The sequence below is a fragment of the Coregonus lavaretus genome, assembly GCF_964263955.1.
Source record: "Coregonus lavaretus genome assembly, chromosome: 10".
In the NCBI taxonomy this organism is placed as follows: Eukaryota; Metazoa; Chordata; class Actinopteri; order Salmoniformes; family Salmonidae; genus Coregonus; species Coregonus lavaretus.
The window spans coordinates 46,366,253-46,379,946 of NC_139997.1; the positions used below are offsets into that span (position 1 = coordinate 46,366,253).

Below are 13,694 nucleotides of genomic sequence, written 5' to 3' on the forward strand. Positions count from 1 at the left end.
GAATAAACAAAATATACACACCCATGTAGTCATGATTATTACCTTGTCTGTGTTTTGAGCATCTATGAATCCCAGTTTACCATCAATATATATTTGTATCATGAAACAACTGTACTGGGGTGGCCACTGTACAAGTTTCCATGGTAACCAGCTCACAAAATGGGTTTGTCTTCTCCCAACTTCCTTGTTGCAATAATATAGATCCCAGGAGATGGAGTCCGATACAGTCTTCTCATTACAGAGGCCAGGGTCTACTGCCCTTCACAACCATTAATAGTACTTTATCAGACTATCCACTTAGGATTATCAGACTGCACCGCTGGGTTTAAGTGAGATGAGAGAGAGGGACCATCTTTTAGTGGACTTTCACCATACATGTCATGGCTGCACATTTTTACCACCCCCAATATGAACTTAAGTTTTACAATCTAGTTAAACTAATTTATGTATATTGTTTTATTATGCTATAAACCAGTTGGAACATTTGGAACATTTTTGTCTGAAACAGATTCTGTATGGTGTTTATGGGGCTTCAGTATGAAGGTGCTATACTGCCCCCTAGCAGCCAACAAATACACTGCTGTTGCCATACAGCATTTGATGTAACCGTGATAACAACCAAGCCACTAACGAAATTGTCCCATAATTTAATTGTATACCTCATTTCCTGCTAAAGCTCTATCTGTATCAACAGCTGCAGTGCGATTGGAGATTTATCAGACAGAGTGACTTTCAATTACTCTAGTTCAACACTGGCTCAGTGTGTTGCAGACTGCAATATGTGCACAGCTCCTGTCTGCCATTGAGAAGTATACTCATTAAACAGTTCTGTGGGCTTTATCTCCTTTCTCTCATTAGGGGGGACAAAATAGAGTTTTGCAAAAGCACTGACTCTCTACATCATTAACTAGCACTGGAAATTGCAAGGGACCTCACGATACGATATTATCAGGATAAGTTACCGCTTACAAGGAACAGGACACGAACATGGACAAAAAAGCCCGCTACAACCTCCGACGAGACATCAAACATGCAAAGGGACAATATAGGAGGAAGAAGGAATCATACCTATTACATCGGCTTTGTCGTATGTGGCAGGGCTTGCAGACGATAACAGATTACAAAAAGAAAGCCACGCACGACTCCAACACCATCATCAAGTTTGTTGACAACACAACAGTGGTAGGCCTGATCACCAACGGCGATGAGACAGCCTACAGGGAGGAGGTCAGAGACTTAGCAGTGTGGTGCCAGGACAACAACCTCTCCCTCAACGTCAGTAAGACCAAACTCACCATCAAAATACTTCTGTTTAAGCTAGAGATTTGCTCTATGACCCCCACAAGCGTCATGGGACTCGTCTGAATTCGGTACCGACAAACTGCCAACTTCTGTCTGTAGCATCCGAACAGTTTGGGCTACACACTAATATGACCCCTCTATGGAAAGGTGAGACTCACAAACACGTACATGTTGCTTTGCTCTAGGATGCCCACAAGCCTCACAACTCGTCTGAAGATAGCCCGGTAGCAGTTTAAAACATTTATGGAAGTAAGTGGAGGCTGCTGAGGGGAGGACAGCTCATAATAATGGCTGGAAGGAAGTCAATGGAATGGTATCAACCACTTGGAAACCACGTGTTTGGTACCATTCCATTGACTCCATTCCAGCCATTATTATGAGCCATCGTCCCCTCAGCAGCCTCCACTGATGATATAGGACAGACATAGGACAGACACTTTAAAACAAACTTCCTTTTGATTTATTTTTGACTATCTGTTTTTCCATGTATGAATCTGTTATTCAATGCGTTTCTATGGGCTAATAGCATTAAGGCCAAAGGGGTCCTAAAATTCAAAATCAAATAGCTAAATGATCCTTGGTATGACCATCTTAAAACAATTTAATATATTACCTTAGTAGCACCCCCCCCCCCCCCCCCCCCCACCTTATACTCTTAAGGAATAATCCAAGTTATTCCCATAAATTAGTTTGTAGCTAGAATATAGTATCCTTTAACCAACCCCATAATCTTGTGAGCCACAAGTTGACCCCTAGCTCTGATAGGTACTGTATTTCAGGTGTGAGCATTTTCCGACAGAGTTCCCTGTATTTGGGGTCTATGTTTTTCCTTAAATTGTAACCCAAGATGGAGTTCTCTCCAACTGGCTGCCAGGGAAGCAGATCCGTGTCCCGAATCATCCCAGCCTCCACTGCTCCCCCACTCTCAATGCACATGGCAGCCATCTCTGCATTCCTCCTCCTCAGCTCCTTCACTTCCTGCTCCAGGCGTGTCCGCCCGTATGCCTCCACCTTGGCCCAGAATGTGGCGTTAAAGTGCTGGTAGAGCCGCCAGTCGGCCCCGTTCCACTCCAGGGCCTTGGCCCTTAGCTCAGGGGTCAGTTGTGACACAGATGAGTGCTTGCGGGCATTGAGCTTGAAGAACAGCATATCTTCCATCGTCCAGCAGAGTGTATCTTTTAGCAGGATGAGAGACTCCTCAAAATGCTCCGCCATCAGGACCAGCTGAAAGTGTTGGGACAAGGTCTGAATACCCCTCTCCACCAGAGGGTGGTCTGGCTCTAAGTTGTTATCAAATCCAAAGTCAAAGAAGAGTAGGTTCTTGAGGTAGAATGAGTTGTAGCTCCCTGGGGTGTAGTAGTTCCTGGGTTCGCGCAGAAACTCAGCCAGTTTGTCATCTCCGCGGATCCCCCAGGTGAGGGGAACCACCCGGCTGTAATAATGGAAGGATGACTCAAACAACTCCGCCGGGTCTCGTAGGATGGTGACATAGGCAGCGTCTGCTGGGAGGAGCTTTGCCACCTCATGCCCATCAAAGCGCATGTGGTTACATAAGATGTTGAAACATGCCCCAGGCTGGTAGTCTTTGACCTGGGAGCAAAGGAAAGGGGATGGGTAGAAGAAGTCATTGCGACCTTTAGGAAAGGCAAACTTTAAACCGTGCTTCTCACCGAAGCGGAAGATGATGTTGAGTAATGTGCTGCTGGCAGTCTTGTGGGTCTTCATGAACATGATGTCCACCATGGGCACACACTCCCCTGATAGACTTGTTCTGCTTTGAGAGGAGTTGGTCAAATTGTGGACCCATGTTTGAGACAAGTGGTGAGAACATGACACTGTAACCCTGTAGAGAAAGAGTGAAAAAAGAGTATGAGTAAACTGACATTTATTTTTATGTTACCTATTTCTGGCAAATGAATTGATTTAAAAGTAAATCACATCATATAGCAAATAATAGATAGATACAGTGGGGGGAAAAAGTATTTAGTCAGCCACCAATTAGTCAGCCACCAAAAGTTATCCTACTTAAAAAGATGAGAGAGGCCTGTAATTTTCATCATAGGTACATGTCAACTATGACAAACAAAATGAGAATTATTTTTCCAGAAAATCACATTGTAGGATTTTTAATGAATTTATTTGCAAATTATGGTGGAAAATAAGTATTTGGTCAATAACAAAAGTTTCTCAAAACTTTGTTATATACCCTTTGTTGGCAATGACACAGGTCAAATGTTTTCTGTAAGTCTTCACAAGGTTTTCACACACTGTTGCTGGTATTTTGGCCCATTCCTCCATGCAGATCTCCTCAAGAGCAGTGATGTTTTGGGGCTGTCGCTGGGCAACACGGACTTTCAACTCCCTCCAAAGATTTTCTATGGGGTTGAGATCTGGAGACTGGCTAGGCCACTCCAGGACCTTGAAATGCTTCTTACGAAGCCACTCCTTCGTTGCCCGGGTGTGTTTGGGATCATTGTCATGCTGAAAGACCCAGCCACGTTTCATCTTCAATGCCCTTGCTGATGGAAGGAGGTTTTCACTCAAAATCTCACGATACATGGCCCCATTCATTCTTTCCTTTACACGGATCAGTCGTCCTGGTACCTTTGCAGAAAAACAGCCCCAAAGCATGATGTTTCCACCCCCATGCTTAACAGTAGGTATGGTGTTCTTTGGATGCAACTCAGCATTCTTTGTCCTCCAAACACGACGAGTTGAGTTTTTACCAAAAAGTTATATTTTGGTTTCATCTGACCATATGACATTCTCCCAATCCTCTTCTGGATCATCCAAATGCACTCTAGCAAACTTCAGACGGGCCTGGACATGTACTGGCTTAAGCAGGGGGACACGTCTGGCACTGCAGGATTTGAGTCCCTGGCGGCGTAGTGTGTTACTGATGGTAGGCTTTGTCACTTTGGTCCCAGCTCTCTGCAGGTCATTCACTAGGTCCCCCCGTGTGGTTCTGGGATTTTTGCTCAACGTTCTTGTGATCATTTTGACCCCACGGTGTGAGATCTTGCTTGGAGCCCCAGATCGAGGGAGATTATCAGTGGTCTTGTATGTCTTCCATTTCCTAATAATTGCTCCCACAGTTGATTTCTTCAAACCAAGCTGCTTACCTATTGCAGATTCAGTCTTCCCAGCCTGGTACAGGTCTACAATTTTGTTTCTGGTGTCCTTTGACAGCTCTTTGGTCTTGGCCATAGTGGAGTTTGGAGTGTGACTGTTTGAGGTTGTGGACAGGTGTCTTTTATACTGATAACAAGTTCAAACAGGTGCCATTAATACAGGTAACGAGTGGAGGACAGAGGAGCCTCTTAAAGAAGAAGTTACAGGTCTGTGAGAGCCAGAAATCTTGCTTGTTTGTAGGTGACCAAATACTTATTTTCCACCATAATTTGCAAATAAATTCATTAAAAATCCTACAATGTGATTTTCTGGAATGTTTTTTCTCAATTTGTCTGTCATAGTTGACGTGTACCTATGATGAAAATTACAGGCCTCTCTCATCTTTTTAAGTGGGAGAACTTGCACAATTGGTGGTTGACTAAATACTTTTTTCCCCCACTGTATACTGTATTTCACAGCAAAAGTCCAGCATACACTTACTTTTGTTGATTGACTTGTTGGACTGCTGGAGTAGATAAGTAATGCAGTACCACCATGAAACTGGTCAACAGAATTCCTACAGCCAGTCTTCTTACTATTGACTTGCGCTGTCTTTTCCTCACATCAAAACCAAGCATTCCTGCAACATCAAGCCAATTGAAAGGCAGAGTTGACACAGATGTCAAAGTGAACTGTTCTTCGTCATCAAGTGGTTAGGGCTTCACTCATTTGCCTAATTAATTAGGAATGCATACTGTGTGAAATTAGTCCCATGAGCCCTTTTCCCTAAACATGCTCCTGTCACAGTGTTTATGGAAATGCACAGCCTGTCCCCAGTCACCCTCACAGAAATCTCTCTGAATAGGATTAAAAGTATAAATTAACCCTGAGTAACGTCATGGGAAAAACTAATAAATGCCCAATCTGTGCAGAAGACAGTCATCATGAATAATGTTTTTGCCATAGCTAGATAATAAAGAAGAGTCCATACTTACTATAATGATTGGAACAGGTACTCTTCACAGGTATTTCATGGCCATTGCAGACAAATATAATTTTAATAGCACAGTGTATATTGGAGAGGCCCTGTGATAAAACAATGCAGGGAAATAGAAAACCATCGCATTTAGCAAAAGAAGGGACAGATTCTGATAAGGACCAAGAGAGGGAATGCGTCATCATCCTTTTTCCAAACAACAAGACACTGCCCAAGACACTGCCCCCATGTTTACACATCAAACATGTTTTAGCTTTTGAAATGTTCCTTTCACAGCAGGAACAATCTGAGGAGTTGGAAAAATGCCCTTGATATATAGTGAGCTCCAAAAGTATTGGGACGGTGACAAACGTTTTGTTGTTTTGGATCCTACATTAATGTGGATGCTACCATGATTACGGACAGTCCTGAATGAATTGTGAATAATGTGAGTGAGAAAGTTACAGACTCATAAATATCATACCCCCCAAAAATGCTAACCTCCCCTGTTATTGTAATGGTGAGAGGTTAGCATGTCATGGGGGTTTGATATTTGTGCGTCTGTAACTTTCTCACTCATCATTATTCACAATTAATTCAAGATTATCCGTAATCATGGTAGCATCCACATTAATGTAGACGTGTTTAGAAACATATTATATTCTTATTTACAATAAAAGCTACTCCAAAATGACACAATATATTATTTAACATTCATTTCTATTGGGCACAAAATAATCTGAAACACAACCAAAACAAGCAGCAAATGCATTCAACAAGTTTGTAGAGTCACAAGCTTGATGTAATCATTGAATACCTATCCTACCAACCTTTGACATACAATGCCTTCAGAAAGTATTCACACCCCTTGACCTTTTCCACATTTTGTTGTGTTACAGCATGAATCTCAAATGGATTACATTTAGATTTTTTTGTCACTGGCCTACACACAATACCCCATAATGTCAAAGTGGAATTATGTTTTTCTAAATGTTTCAAATTAATTAAAAATTAGTATACAACCCCTTTGTTATGGCAAGCCTAAATAAGTTCAGGAGTAAATATTTACTTAACAAGTCAATAATAGTGTTTAACATGATTTTTGAATGACTACCTTATCTCTGTACCCCACACATACAATTATCTGTAAGGTCTCTCAGTCGAGCACTGAATTTCAAACACAGATTCAACCACAAAGACCTGGAAGGTTTTCCAATGCCTATGAGTCATAATACCCATAAAACCTAGCGGTCAAATAGGGAAATGGTTCCAATCGTTTTTCCACCATTCATTTTTCCCATAGGGGATTTTAGAAACACGTAAAATAAGGGCTGTGTTTAGTGTAAGCTTACCCTGGTGTGATGTTTTGATAATCGTGTAAATCTCTCTAGGACAAGGTGACTTTTATCAATATATTTGCCTGTATTTACCCCCCAAAAAATGAAATACTAATTAGCTGCTAATGTGGCTATCATAAAGAACTACAAATACCATGTTGATCTGGACTAGACTGCCGAATCGCGGCAAAGGTAAGAATCTCTGTATTAACTATCTAATGTTAGTTACATTGAGTAATTAATAAATTGGCTACGTTTCTTTAAATTGACAATTCTGTGAACTGTCTTCTGCAAGTTTTAAATTGAGACAATACCTGTTAGCAAAGGTGTCAGCTAGAAATAACGTGCAGGAGCTTGCAGGGATTTGTAGTTTTGCAGTTTTCCAGGGTAAGCCTACACAAAACACAGCCCTTATTTTACGTGTTTCTAAAATCCCCTATGGGAAAATGAATGGTGGAAAAACTATTAGAACCATTTCCCTGTTTGACCGCTAGGTTTTTATGGGTGCATTCAACTAAGGTAGATAACCAACAACATGTCACAGTCATAGCAAGAAAAATAAAACATCTGTAACCATTACTCAAATTGTAGTTGAAATGGTCTGTTGGTTTATTCTGTATGTTGGACTATTTTGAAAATCACTGCTGGCAGTTTTAAAGCTAACATGAGTGCATGTGCTAGATGGGAGCAATACAAAATATTTTGTTGCAGCCTTCAGTTGGCTCTTCTTTCCTATTGTTCAACCTTCCCTGTTCGCTGCTCTGGCACCCCAATGGTGGAACAAGCTCCCTCACGACGCCAGGACAGCGGAGTCACTCACCACCTTGGAGACATTTGAAACCCCACCTCTTTAAGGAATACCTGGGATAGGATAAAGTTATCCTTCTACCCCCCCCTTACCCCAACCCCCCCCCCCCCCCCCCCCCCAAAAAAAAAAAAAAAGACATGTAAAGTGGTTATCCCACTAGCTATAAGGTGAATGCACCAATTTGTAAGTCGCTCTGGATAAGAGCGTCTGCTAAATGACGTAAATGTAAATGTAAATGTAAAAGAGGTGTGAAAAAATCTGATTGTGATATAATGCATACTTAATTGAGAATGTATAGCAGTGGAAATTTGGCCATAAAATCAATGAACGAAAAATATGTATTTTCAATGTCTGTAAATGACATATTTTCAACGTCCGGAACATACATATTTCTGATGTCCGGAAAATAGGTATTTCTACCTTTCATTCAGCACGTAAAATGCACCTGATTTCAACGTCCGGAAAATACGTATTTTCAACGTCCGGAAAATATGTCCAGAAAAGATGTCTTCTAACCCTACATTCAGCACCTGAAATGCACGCGATGTCAACGTCTGGAATAGACATCTAAAAGATGTACAGTGCATTTGGAAAGTATTCAGACCACTTGACTTTTTCCACATTTTGTTAGGTTACAGCCTTATTCTAAAATGCTTTAATGTCACGACTTCCTTTGAAGCTGCCTCCTCTCCTTGTTCGGGCAGGCTTCGGCATTCGTCATCACCGGCCTGCTAGCCACTGCCGCTCCTCATCTCATCATTCCATTTGTTTTGTCTTGTTTATTACACACACCTGGTTCATATCCCCTCATCAGTACCTGTATAAGTGTTCCCTCTGCCCCCTTCTCTTTGTGTGTGATTGTTTATTGTGAGGACAGTGAAGCTCGGTTGAGCTCCTTGTATTTTGTATCGCCAGGTTATTTTCCCCGTGTGCCTTGTTGGTTCCAGTGCGCCTGTTTTGCGCACTGGACTGTTTTGACGCATTACTGCGTAACTCTGTATTCCGGAATAAATCCTGTTATTCTGTGATTTACCCTCCTGCGCCTGACTCCTTCAAATCACCCATCACAGAATCACACACCCGCCATGGAGTCAGCAGGAGAGGAGCACATGCCTGGAGTCGTGACACGGGTGCGGGAGCATTCGGCGATGCTAGCCAGCTTGGGAGAAGGGATGGATCGGGTTCTCCAGGTCGTCCAACGCCTGGAGAGGAGAGGACCCGATCTGTCGGGACCAGCTGGGAGACCGGATCCAGCCACCCACACCCCAGCACCCAGAGGGATCCATGTATCCCGACCACGGGATTTTGACGAGACAGCTGCTCTCTGCCAGGGATTCCTTCTACAACTGGAGTTATATTATTAGAACATCAGCCCGGCTCCATCGGAGCGGAAGAAGGTGTCCGCCCTCGTCTCCTGCCTCTCGGGGAAAGCCCTGGAGTGGGCCAACGCGATCTGGAGTGAAGGAGGAGCCGCATTGGAGGACTACGGGGAGTTCGCTCGCCTCTTTCGGGCCGTCTTCGATCACCCGCCCGAAGGTAGAGAGATGGGCGAGAGGCAGTGGACGAGGACCGCGCAGGACTTAGCCCTGGAGTTTCGGACTCTAGCAGCTGGGTCCGGGTGGAACGAGCGGGCCCTCATCGACCACTTCCGGTGCCATCTACAAGAGGACGTCCGAAGGGAGCTAGCCTGCCGGGACACCATGTTGTCCTTCAATCAACTGGTGGACATGGCCATCCGGTTGGACAACCTGCTGGCTGCTAGAGGACGTCCTGGAAGTGGCCTGCCCGTTCCACCCCTCCCCAACCCGGATCATGAGCTGATGGAGCTGGGTGGAGCGGTGATCCAGGAGAGCGGAGGACGACAGCGCCAGTGTCACTCTAGTGGCACGAGAGGACATTCTCCTGCACGCTGTCTTCGGCGTTCTTTTGGGTCTAGAGGCGGCAGACAGGGCAGTCTCGCATCACCCCAGGTATCGAACACCCACACTCGTTCAGAGCCCTCTGCTGCGCACTGTACCCTACCCATCCACTTTCCTGATTACACAGTAGTTCCCCAGTGTAAGGCACTGGTCGATTCAGGCGCAGCTGGGAATTTTATGAACATGTCATTTGCACATAGTCTAGACATTACATTGGTTCCCCTATCCATTCCACTCCCCATCAGAGCACTTGACAGTCGACCACAAGGGTCCGGGTTCGTTAGGGAAGTTACAGCACCAGTCACTATGGTTACGCACAAGACCCATAGAGAGCAAGTCACCTTTTTATTATTGAGTCTCCTGGTTTCCGTGTGTGTTAGGTCTTCCCTGGTTAGCACTACACAACCCCACCTTTTCATGGCCGCAGAGAGTTCTCACGGGTTGTCGCGAGAGTGTCAGGGTAGGTGACTAGGTGTTTCCGTTGGTGCAACCACGGTGGAAAGTCCAGACACTACCTCCACCGTGCGCATTCCCCCCGAATACCTCGATTTGGCGCACACGTTTTCCAAAACGCAGGCGACCAAATTACCAACTCATCAGTTGGGGGATTGCGCGATAAAACTCTGGGTAGAGGCTGTGCCTCCCAGGAGTCATGTGTATCCCCTGTCGTAGGCTGAAATGGAGGCGATGGAGATATATGTCTCCGAGTCCCTGCGTCAGGGGTTCATACGTTCCTCCACTTCGCCCGCCTCCTCAAGTTAATTTTTTGTGAAGAAGAAAGACGGAGGTCTGCGCCCCTGCATTGATTACCGAGCACTGAACAAGGGGACAATACGTTATAGTTATCCTCTACCCCTCATTCCATCTGTGATCGAGTCAAAATTAGATCTCCGGAGTATGTACAACCTAGTGCTGATGAAGATTTTTCAGTAAACTATTGGATAAACAAAGTTAATCACAGACATGACGAACATATAGTCAGAATTCTCTGTTGCTAGGCAATAACTTAATTGGTTCCTTTCACTGGGTTTGTGTGTGTGTGAAATGGGGATCTGACCTTGGGTCGAATTACTTGCTCTTACCTAATCCATGGCTGTCCTACCTTTTCAGAGACTGAAACCAGACTGTTGTCTAATGCCTCTCTCCTCAAACAAAGTCCTGAGAACGGAGCCAGAGTTGAGACTAATCATGAGTAATTACAGCATGACGGGAGGGGAGAGAGGAGTTGGGTTTGGGTATGTTTGAGAGATTGAGTGTGGACCTGTCATGTCCAACAATCAATCTTCAGGTCAAGCCAGGGTGAGCCGGGGTTGAACAGACATGAACATGATTCTTTTTGCATGACAAGGGCTTGATTGATTATACTACTATTGATTCTAAACTGAATAAAAGTCAAGTTTAGCAACTAAGGAAGTGGGCGGAGCGGTAGAGAGGGGGAAACTGAGGATGGTGGTGGGGGAACCAAAGAGGGAGGGGCTTTAAGCTAAGATGTATGTGAATATGACTATATAAACGGAGAGCGGAGAGGTAGACAATAGTTTTTCTGCAGACCAGCTCAGCTTTCGTTGCTCTATGTAATAAAGTATTTCTTGATTCTACAAAAACTCTGGAAGAACTTTGATTTTTAAGAAGTATAGTGATAATTTTCCACATCAGTGCGTGTCCGAGAGGTGGACGAGTGGAAGACAGCATTCAGCACAACCACGGGGCATTACGAATACCTGGTAATGCCGTAAGGTTTGATTAATGCTTCATCAGTCTTCCAGTCCTTTGTGAACGAGGTGTTTCGGGACATGCTTGGTCGCGGTGTAGTGGTCTACATCGATGACATTCTGGTGTATTCCGCTACACGTGCATGTGTCCCTGGTTCGCAAAGTGCTGGCAAAGTGCTGTCCCGACTGTTGGAACATGACCTTTATGTCAAGGCAGAAAAGTGTCTATTTTTCCAACAATCCGTTCCTCGGTTACCGCATTACCACCTCAGGTGTGGAGATGGAGGGAGATCGCATTTCAGCCGTGCGTAATTGGCCGACTCCAACCACGGTTAAGGAGGTGCAGCGCTTTATTGGCTTTGCCAACTACTATCGGAGGTTTATCCGGGGCTTTGGCAAAGTTGCAGCTCCCATCACATCTCTGTTGAAGGGTGGGCTGTCCCGGCTCCGCTGGTCTGCTGAGGCTGACAGGGCCTTCAGTAACCTGAGGGTTCTGTTCACCTCCGCCCCGGTACTGGAACATCCCGATCCATCACTACAGTTTGTAGTGGAGGTGGATGCATCAGAGGTAGGGATAGGTGCTGTCCTATCTCAACGCTCGGGCACGCCACCCAAGCTCCACCCCTGTGCCTTCTTCTCCAAGAAGCTCAGCCCGGAGGAGCAGAACTACGACATTGGTGATCGGGAGCTGTTGGCTGTGGCGGTTTGTGGGGCCATTCAAAGTCCTGAGGAGAATAAACAAGGTTACCTATAGGTTATTACTCCGGCCAGATTATCGTATCAACCCCTCGTTCCATGTGTCTCTCCTCAGGCCGGTGGTGGCTGGTCCGCTCCAGGAGTCTGAGGTGCGGGAGGTCCCTCCGCCCCCTCTGTACATCGAGGGGGCCCCGGCGTACCTCGTCCCTTCCATCCTGGATTCGAGGAGTCGGGTGTGGGGCCTTCAGTACCTCGTGGAGTGGGAGGGGTACGGTCCAGAGGAACGGTGCTGGGTCTCAGTGAGGGATATCCTCGATACCTCCCTGTTGCGGGATTTCCACCGTCGCCATACGGCTCGCCCTGCTCCGCGGCCTCCTGGCCGTCCCTGAGGCCGGTGTCGGAGAACTGCTGGAGCTGTGCGTCAAGGGGGGGGGTACTGTCACGACTTCCTCCGAAGCTGCCTCCTTCCCTTCTTCGGGCAGGCTTCGGCGTTTGTCGTCACCGGCCTCCTAGCCACTGCCGCTCCTCATCTCATTTTTTTCTCTTGTTTATTACACACACTTGGTTCATATCCCCTCATCAGTACCTGTATAAGTGTTCCCTCTGCCCTCTTGTCTTTGTGTGTGATTGTTTATTGTGATGACAGTGAAGCTCGGTTGAGCTCCTTGTATTTTGTATCGCCGGGTTATTTTCCCCGTGTGCCTTGTTGGTTCCAGTGCACCTGTTTTGCGCACTGGACTGTTTTGACGCATTACAGCGTAACTCTGTATTCCAGAATAAATCCTGTTATTCTATGATTTACCCTTCTGAGCCTGACTCCTTCAAATCACCCATCACATTTAATTGTTTTTTTCCCCTATACAATCTACACACAATAACTCATAATGACAAAGTGAAAACAGGTTTTAAAAATAAAAAACAGAAATACCTTATTTACATAAGTATTCAGAACCTTTGCTATGAGACTCGAAATTGAGCTCAGGTGCATCCTGTTTCCATTGATCATCCTTGAGACGTATATACAACTTGATTGGAGTCCACCTGTGGTAAATTCAATTGATTGGACATGATTTGGAAAGGCACACACCTGTCTTTATAAGGTCCCACAGTTGACAGTGCATGTCAGAGCAAAAACCAAGCCATGAGGTCAAAGGAAATGTCCGTAGAGCTCCGAGACAGGATTTTGTCAAGGCACAGATCTGGGCAAGGGTACCAAAACATTTATACAGCATTGAAGGTCCCCAAGAACACAGTGGCCTCCATCATTATTAAATGGAAGAAGTTTGGAACCACCAAGACTCTTCCTAGAGCTGGCCGCCCGGCCTTGGTCAGGTAGGTGACCAAGAACCTGATGGTCACTCTGACAGCGCTCCAGAGTTCCTCTGTGGAGATGGGTGAACATTCCAGAAAGACAACAATCTTTGCAGCACTCCACCAATCAGGCCTTTATGGTAGAATGGCCAGACGGAAGCCACTCCTCAGTAAAAGGCACATGACAGCCCGCTTGGAGTTTGCCCAAAGGCAACTTTCTCTCAGACCATGAGAAACAAGATTCTCTGGTCTGATGAAACCAAGATTGAACTCTTTGGCCTGAATGCCAAGCTTCACGTCTGGATTAAACCTGGCACTATCCCTATGGTGAAGCATGGTGGTGGCAGCATCATTGTTTTTCAGCGACAGGGACTGGGAGACTAGTCAGGATCAAGGGAAAGAAGAACGGAGCAAAGGGCAGAGAGATCCTTGATGAAAACCTGCTCCAGAGCGCTCAGGACCTCAAACTGGGGCGATGGTTCACCTTCCAACAGGACAACGACCCTAAGCACACAGCCAACA

General features: G+C 45.4%; 1 protein-coding gene across 1 annotated transcript; it reads right to left on the reverse strand.

Moving 5' to 3' along the window:
* Window positions 1-1,998: 1,998 nt before the first annotated feature.
* On the reverse strand, window positions 1,999-5,051 carry LOC311135653 (galactosylceramide sulfotransferase-like; the record flags this gene model as incomplete). Its single annotated transcript, XM_084169677.1, has 2 exons — window positions 1,999-3,145; window positions 4,915-5,051. 2 exons carry the CDS (start codon window positions 5,049-5,051, stop codon window positions 1,999-2,001), a joined length of 1,284 nt encoding a protein of 427 aa, XP_084025803.1.
* Window positions 5,052-13,694: the final 8,643 nt, after the last annotated feature.